The following is an 8,267-nucleotide window of genomic DNA, read 5'->3' on the forward strand; positions in this document are numbered from 1 at the left end:
TTTTGAATTTAATGTGATGTACTTGCAACTGAATCTAACAGTGACTTGTAATATCATCAATTCTCACCCAACAAACAAATGTTAATCAGTGTAAATATCAACGATTTACGAATAATCATAATTGAAAAAAGAAAACAAGTCAGTTTTGTCACTGACCTCTACTAACTATGCTTCTACGTTTTCTCACAAGCTTTAAACAGACTATGCGACAAGCCATCTTTAGATCTGCTCTTCCAGTAAATGTGTTATGATAATCAAATAATCCAGATATTGGTGACATGACCTCAGTTGTCTTTCTTTTCTTCTCCTGTTTGGTTCTCGTCTTTCTCCAGCTGGGCCTGATGGAAGAGAAACAAAAGTAATTAACACAAACTTCAGGTAGGTAACGGTAACTGGTAAAATGTCAATCTCGACCGGAAACTCGAACCTGGAACCTGGATTCTCGACATATTTGGGAATCGGGAGTCGAGTTTTGAGGTTGGAGGATCAAGTTTCAGAACGCTCAAAATTTTTTTTTAGAAAACCAGTTGATTATCTCTACAATCTTAGTTCCTCGTTTCTTTACCGTAAATACTCTTAGAAATCTCCTTCTACATTAATTCTGCGCCCTTTCTAGAACCTCATGGACCCAATGAGCCGGCCAACATTATCAGTGCTTCTGCACGAGTGTTTCTTCGTTCGCGGGAAAGTATGAGGCCTTGAACAAGTCGCAAGCTGGCGTGGGGTCTACGTTTGATCATCGATATAAAGCACTAGTTTATGTCAAAATGACAGGACCGGTCATTTTCCACCAATCAGAATGCTTCATTCGTGGGCGAGCACAGATGATGAAAAAACAGTGGCGTCCTTCCAGGCCCTTATTATAAGTTTCAGACCCCAGGTAAATCTCTCCCCGACTCGTCCCAAATCTTCCCGCGGGCGGAGAAAGGCTCGTCCTGCAGCGCAAGTAACAAGGGCCTACTCCCATGCTAAATTAACATCCATCTCCCGACTCTCCCCTCCCACCTGTGCTTTAGCATGTTCCTCCAAAAGTTTGCTGTATTCCCGTGTCAGTCCTGCGGCCTGTTCTTTCAACGCAGCCAAATCTTTCTTTGTCCTCTCAAGCTCTGCCAGGATTAAAACCAAACCAGAAAAGGTCAAAAAAAGTGCAAAAAATCAGATGTGAAACCTTCCCTGATCTTCAGGTAGTTTGTTTATTTTAATTTTGAGTTCTGATTGGCTCCTCACGATATTTCTTTACTACTGGGCTGTTGTTACTATCTTGATTTTGGTTTTATGGTTTTATAACAGTAAACCACTAACCTTTGCCTCTAAGGGTGACAGATATCTAATTTCTCCACACAATATTACCCCTGAGTCACGCATACACCCTTTAACTTCCAAGATTGCTTTATTAATTCAACTTCCTGTTTGCCATACAGTTCTTGTGATGTTAGTTTGGAGAATTTGGTATTAGATGAACTTATAATCTCCTAATTGATATTATTCTTTATACTCATCACTTATCTGCTTGATACTGCATTGATATTGTTAGGAGAAATTCTGTTTTTGTCACTCATGGGAGTTAAAGGGTTAAGGAAATGATCACCAACAAAAGAAGCTCTTGACTGTTAAACAAATTCCTTTATGAGCACTTTAGGAAATACATAGAGAACACTATAGAGAAAATACATCCTGATGTTTAGGGGGCTTCCTTTTTGCTGCTTAAGAACACAGATCCTTGAAAATTATTCAATAACATTTTATGTTATATTAAGAAAAAACCTGTTGACTGATTGGTTGTGTTTTCTCATTACCTTTTCTGCTGGGTGATGTATAAAAATTGTATGGAGATGTTCTCCTCCCTGGAGCAACCACCAAACAGTCAAATTTCTGCTTACAGTATCAATACATTAAGGTGCAGAAAGACAATGAGACATGAAGAAAAAAAGCCTTTAACTGAAGGCAAATAAATTCTCAGAGCTAAATTTTAAAGACATGATGGACAAACAGTTTGGAGAACACATATTCAGATCTTAGGTGCAAAAGGGCTAAAGGGTTAAAGACAGTTTAACCTTCCCTCCCTCCCCCCCCCCCCCCCCATGTTAAAAAGTGTCGTACTTTGCAGCACCTTTGGATTTTTCTTCCAAGGCTTCTCTCATTTCTTTGAGCTCATGGTTTACTTTATCTTCACCTTTCTTCTCTGTGTCAGACAGAAGCTTTACAAAACGATTTAGCACTCTGTGAAGAATAACAAAGTGAAAATTGATAATTGCCACAGAAATTTATTTTCAAAATTTCTTTACTTTTCCTTAATAAAAAAGTATCATCTTGCAGACTGATTATTTTCAGGTAAGTGATGTTAAATTCTTTAATTTTTCTATACAGTTCTTAACATTTATTGTTCAGTATTCCTCATCTCTATATAGAGACTTTCAACCAAGAGATCCGAGGTAGAATTTTGGCCTCAAACTCAAGTTAAATGCTTCCTAACATGCCTATTGCCTGTGACTTACTTATCTCAAAAGCAATAATTAAACCCCTTAACTCCAAAGATGCAATAGGCAGTTAATGATTCTGACCATTTCACTTTTCATTGTAACTAATTAGTTAACAGAACAATGTGCTCTTGCAAGAAAATAACCACCTACTGTAACTGATACTTTCCTCAACTCTCAATTCTTATTTACTGGATAATATGGTGATATGGTAAGGAGAAGTTCTGTTGCAATCATTTTGATTGGTTTTAGGGTAAATACTTAATAATAAAGCTTACATCAAAAGGAACAGGGAAAATCCAGAAATGTACAGATTACGCTGTGCATGAAACAAGTTCATCTTAGCTGTCACTTCAGCCTGAGGATTGTTGCACAAGTCCCCTGGAGAAGAAGACACCAGCTTGTTGTACTTGATGATTTGACAAATTGAATCTAAAAAATAGTAAATTCATGAAAATGCAAGACTACTTATTATGGTTTCGATAGTTTTTTTTAGTTAATGGTTTCTGTCAGCTGTCCATTACACAGAGGTTAAGAAATAACATTTAACATTAAGTTTGATAAATAAAATCAAAAACTAGTAAAATTAGTTTTCATATTCTCCACACTGTTCTCTTTACATTTCCTGTGGTACCAACTGGGAGAATTCATTTTACAATCTGGAGCTCCTTAAACTGGAGATCATTTCCTTCATTCTCATGACCTTTATATTTGATTCAAGGGTGATACTGTAAGGAGAAATTAGATGCCAATCACTCTTAAGGGTTAAGGGAACAAGGGAAACATTCCCTGAATATCTTATAGCTTTCACATTTTAAGAGAGGCATGCTAAAGAATACCAGCCAGCCATGATTAGAGTAAATACAGTTTAATTACAAAGCCTATGTTCTATTTGGTTGGAAGGGACTCCATCTCAAATGGCAAGAGAGTCCTGTAGCCACTTGAGACACAGATCAATGTCTACACTTCAGTCTCAATATCACATAACAAAAAATTTCTTCAAAATAGCAACTCGTGGGAAAATTTGGATTAGAAATAGAGAGTAACACAATGGTTTTTCTGATACTTTATTGATAATAGTGATGAGTATGGTTGAACAACTGAATCCCAAATCAACTGGAAATATTGGCCATTTTGAGGTTGTGCCTGAGACTGGCTCAGTTTTGTTTCAAACTGCACTATGGGGCTGTTTTGGGGGATGCAATTTGAGTATGGTGTCTTTTGAGGATGTAAACCCTACTATCCCCTACGGTCACTTTCAATGACAGACATAAAGGAAAAGGCACTCAGATCCAGCAAGAGATTATATAACTCTGTCAAGGAAAGAAATGTAATTGCTGAAGAAACAAAAGGTCAAAATGAAACAAGAACATGGTTTGATGTATGGAAACCACCCATAACTGCTTGACAGTGCAAGAGATGTTTGTGAAAGCCAACATCAAGCCCAACTAAAGCTGTTTCAGGGGTGCTTTTTTATACTAAGCAAGTACAAACTAACGCCATGTGAGATGGTATTGAATCAGAATCAAGTATCATCCAAACATTTGAAAATGAGACTGGCCAGAAGGTACACAAGTCAGGTTTTTTTGTATCTGAGACATCCATTTTAAGGTGCGTCTCCTGACGGAGTCAAGAATGACAGCCAGATTGTCGAAGTCAAGAAGATTGGATTGAAGGAAGGAGAGTCTCTTGATGATGGAATATGCGGGCTTGGAATTTACAAGAAAAATGGTTTTGTGCTTGTTTCATTGACGGCTTCCCTCAGCGATTCAATCTCTTGTTTAATAGAAGCGATTTCATCTTTAAGATCTTTTGATTCGTTGAGACCTTCCACGGCTAAACTTCAGAATACCCCGCAACTTTGGTCCGCCTCACTTACATGTGTCGGGAGGCTTTGAAGATCGAGGCATAACACAATAGACGCTATTCTTATTCAATGACATGTAAATGAGTTGCGGGGTATTCTGAAGTTGCTCCCCTTCCACTTAACAAGCTTGGCCTTCAGTATAAACTTCAGTTTGGGAAGCTTGGTCTCTCTGAATTGTATTGGCAGTGTTTACATCAATCCGGGTTCTCTCATTCGTTGCTATCGACTATCGAGTCTTTGTGTCAAGGTTGTGAGCACTTGTTTTCACCTTTCGGCGGCAGTCGCGATTTCTGTATAATACAGCGCTTCTTTGGGATGATATTTCTAGGAAATATTGAAGGAAGTTAATTTCTACTCATCCTCACTCCTCTTGGAAAATGCGCTCCACGAATCCTTGTGCTTAGTGCGTTTTTCTACAAGGTTACATTTCGTATCAGTTGTACGTACGCCTTTTTTTACTTAGGGATCGCTTGGTAAAGTGTGAAATTCATATTTGGTGAGTTTCTCCAGTTGTTGGTGCATCCTGGAACACAACAGCTAAATTTACCCATTTTCGAAGAGATCGATGTTCACGCAAGCTTCATTTTCTCATAGAGCAACATTTCTCAAAACAGTCCGATAATGCACTTCGAAGCGGAATTACGGTCGTTTCGCCTACGGGTCGTTTCGCCTACGGTCTGTTCGCCTACGGTTAGAGTCGATTCGCCTACGTCTCATATGTCAGTTCGCCTACGTGTTAAAACATGTGTTACAACAGTTGACTCATCTACTTTATGTGCGATCGCGCTCGGATCCTAGTCGGTCGATTCAATTCCTAGAGCGTGACTCATAAAGTCAAGCCTATCGAAGTTAAGTAATTGTAAATAAGGAGCGTTTACCTGAAAATTTCCGTTTTTTTTTCCCACCTTTTGTGTAGGTTGTTACTTTAATCTAAACCTTGGTTATTTGAACCAAGTCCAAACGTGAACACGAACGTTTATTTATCTTACTTAGTCCGAAGTATATGAATATGATTACCGATTTAACAAGCCGCAACATCGAAATAAAAAGTTACATCAAGCTGTGTAGTGTGAACAAGCTAATTTTGTGGTAAGTACTATGTATGCTAATGAGAACTCTCACCTCCCTTAGTATGAGCGCCTCTCAAGTCACAAGTCTACACAAAGGACGCTTTAAGTTTTTATATTATTTGTCTGTTAGATGAAAGTACGCAAACGGAGTAACTCAGAATACCCGGACACATTACATACATAAACTAGTTTATAGAGATAAAAGATTCAACGAGTCGCCCGCCAAATCGACGCAGAAATTGAACCGACTGTCAAGTCAAGCCGAAGCTAATTTCGTATATGTTAATGAAAAGTCTCACCTTCTTTAGTTTAGGCGCCGCTCACGCTTCACAAGTCTACACAAAGACCGTAAACAGTGGTTTGTTTACTGCTCTGCTCGCGCTTTACACGACCACACAAAGACCGTAAACGGTGGTTAATTTCATTTTAATACACATCTTAATGCTCAGTTTTACAATCGCACGTTTCTAAAATCATTTTAAGCAAAATATCTTTCACACATTCGTAGACGACCGGGTTCCGCCATTATAAAGTTTTTAAAAACGAACTTAGATGTTTTAGCGAGGATAGAATGGAAGGAATAATACAAGGAACAAAGACTTTTAATAATTCCGATTTAAAGCTTCAACATCTGACTCGTAGGCGAACTGACATATAAGACGTAGGCGAATCGACTCTAACCGTAGGCGAACAGACCGTAGGCGAAACGACCCGTAGGCGAAACGACCGGATACCTCGAAGCGAAACCGACCCAGTCTCACGCGCAACCTCATGGCTAATAGGTTGGGTGATGGTTTACAAACAGGATTGCTTGATGGTTAAAATGACTCGACATCGATATAAACTTATACGTTAAAGGCAAGATTAGCTTAGAAGATTTCCAAAAAACATGTGACTCAGAAATAAAAAGTGACTTTCTTTTTTTCGGCTTTTCTCTATTTGGTTCTTCTCGATCAAGGAAAGCTAATGAACAATTCCTCTTTCACTTTGGGCACAACCCGGAAGCATGACGGAAACACATAATGTGTGATGAAAAATGCAGACTTTGGCATGGAACTACGTAAAATTAACTTTTGATAGCATAGTTATCTATTACAGGCTTAGCTTGTTCAATACAGACGGTAGAGTGTAGTATGGATAGTTAAAAAGCTTTCTAGTTTTGTAAATGCACCATAAAGATAACACGAGTCATTTGAACGTCTAAATGCAAGTATTACCTGCTAACAGTAGAACCATCGCCAACACAACGACTTTGAAGTAGTAACTTCCACAACTAAACCAAGTAGCCACGATCCTGGATTTAAAAATTTGATTCCATCTAAATACAAAATGCAAAAGTGTTAATCATTCATTGTAATGATCAACTCAAAGGTGAAAGTTCTGCACCAATGTTATCTTCCATGCCACGCTCGATCGACTGGGCTGCAAGTTGTTAGATTCTACCTATTCAAAAAGCTTACCTTTCGGTAGAAATATAAGGAAAACAGAACAACAAAAGAACAATGATCTCGGCGTACAGAAATAAGGCAGCGAGAGCCCATTGGACGGTCATTTTTTGTAGCGGATATGTCTTTTAAACTCTTCTAACCTCCTCTCAGCGTTCTATTGATGAATGTTTAGTGAATGTAAGTGATGTGTGGTCAGACTTTTGAGGTAGCCGAGCCTTCTAGACTTGGTAGCCTAGCAATGTAGGATATCCGATCTGTAGGTATCCGATCTATTCCGATCAACTCCGATCCAATGATGAACACGTCCAATTTTAGGTCTCATCTTTGACAAGTTGTCACAGGCACATCAGAACTTTCCTGATTGTTATGTGTACAAAAAACTCATAATATATTTATAGTTTTTTTTCCGTCTGTTATCCTTTGGATAGTTATGGGGTGAAACTGATGGAATAGTCCTTTTTCGTATTTGTGATTGTGGCCATATGCAAACACAAAGAATACATTAATACCGGTGAAGTCTCGGCTTTAAGTCAAATATTCTCAAACACTAGCAATCGAACTCGGCTTCAGTTTTTCAAGTGAACCACCTAAGCAAGACTTGGCAAAGGTGCGCAACCTGCGCTAAGCGCGGGAAAATGCGTGACATCAAGTCGTGATTGGTTCTCTCCTGTCTCTATTTTATTGACCGAACTGGCAAAAGTGTAAAAGGCAATGAAACTTAGAAGTGATCAAAGCCAAAAGTGAGTTAGGAAACTGGTTGCATTGTTAACAAGAGTCTTGTCTTTCAGATGCTTGTTGTGTTCAAATCCGCCTTAAGCTTGAAGCGTGTGGCGAAGGTTAAGCTCGAACTCCTTCAATCGTATGTTTTCAAGGTTTGGTAAGTTCTTGGTATTATTCTTTTCCACGAAAAGTATGAAACTGGCATTTGAAACTTTTATTCTTGTTGAGAAATATTGATGCAAATACGTCTTTGGAAAAAACTTCGTTGAAAAGCATTCGAGAGAGACACGGGGAAACATTTTCGGATCCATGGGGAGGATCTCAGAGGTCCGAAGATATGAAGCTACCGCCTACTTCCCTTCAGCGACCTCCTAATAAATGCTCGTTAGAATTCTTAGTTAAATACTGTTTCCAGAACTCTTAAATTAGCGTCCTTTCTTCGATCTTCGTAACCGTACACGACCCTTTTTGAGGCCCTAAATTTTTCAAAGTTCTTTTGTTTCTTGTTTCCAATAAGGACCATCATCAAGATAAAAGGAAATCTTTGAGTTACGCCGATCGGTCAGAAATATTCTACAAATAGGCAGATAGATATACGCACAAAATTCAAACCATGTGACAATGTTGTTCAAAGTTTTTTGTGGCAATTGATTTAAAGTAATTAAAAGGGATCCTGTTTCAAACT

The 8,267-nt window shown here is 38.5% G+C and overlaps 1 protein-coding gene across 1 annotated transcript in view; it reads right to left on the reverse strand.

The window, feature by feature from the left end:
- LOC113686513 (B-cell receptor-associated protein 31-like) overlaps nucleotides 1-7,076 on the reverse strand; it is a 7,194-nt gene extending 118 nt beyond the window's left edge. The window contains exons 1-6 of the mRNA XM_089207280.1: nucleotides 6,875-7,076; nucleotides 6,632-6,732; nucleotides 2,756-2,909; nucleotides 2,111-2,220; nucleotides 1,006-1,106; nucleotides 1-338 (exon numbers count right to left, since the gene is read on the reverse strand). The exon at nucleotides 1-338 is cut by the window's left edge and continues 118 nt beyond it. Coding sequence (XP_089063406.1) covers nucleotides 285-338; nucleotides 1,006-1,106; nucleotides 2,111-2,220; nucleotides 2,756-2,909; nucleotides 6,632-6,732; nucleotides 6,875-6,966 — 612 coding nt within the window. The 5' untranslated portion in view covers nucleotides 6,967-7,076 and the 3' untranslated portion in view covers nucleotides 1-284. The remainder of the gene's footprint in view (nucleotides 339-1,005; nucleotides 1,107-2,110; nucleotides 2,221-2,755; nucleotides 2,910-6,631; nucleotides 6,733-6,874) is intronic.
- Nucleotides 7,077-8,267: the final 1,191 nt, after the last annotated feature.

Source organism: Pocillopora damicornis, chromosome 5 (assembly GCF_964200805.1).
Source record: "Pocillopora damicornis chromosome 5, jaPocDami1.2, whole genome shotgun sequence".
NCBI classification, from domain to species: Eukaryota; Metazoa; Cnidaria; class Anthozoa; order Scleractinia; family Pocilloporidae; genus Pocillopora; species Pocillopora damicornis.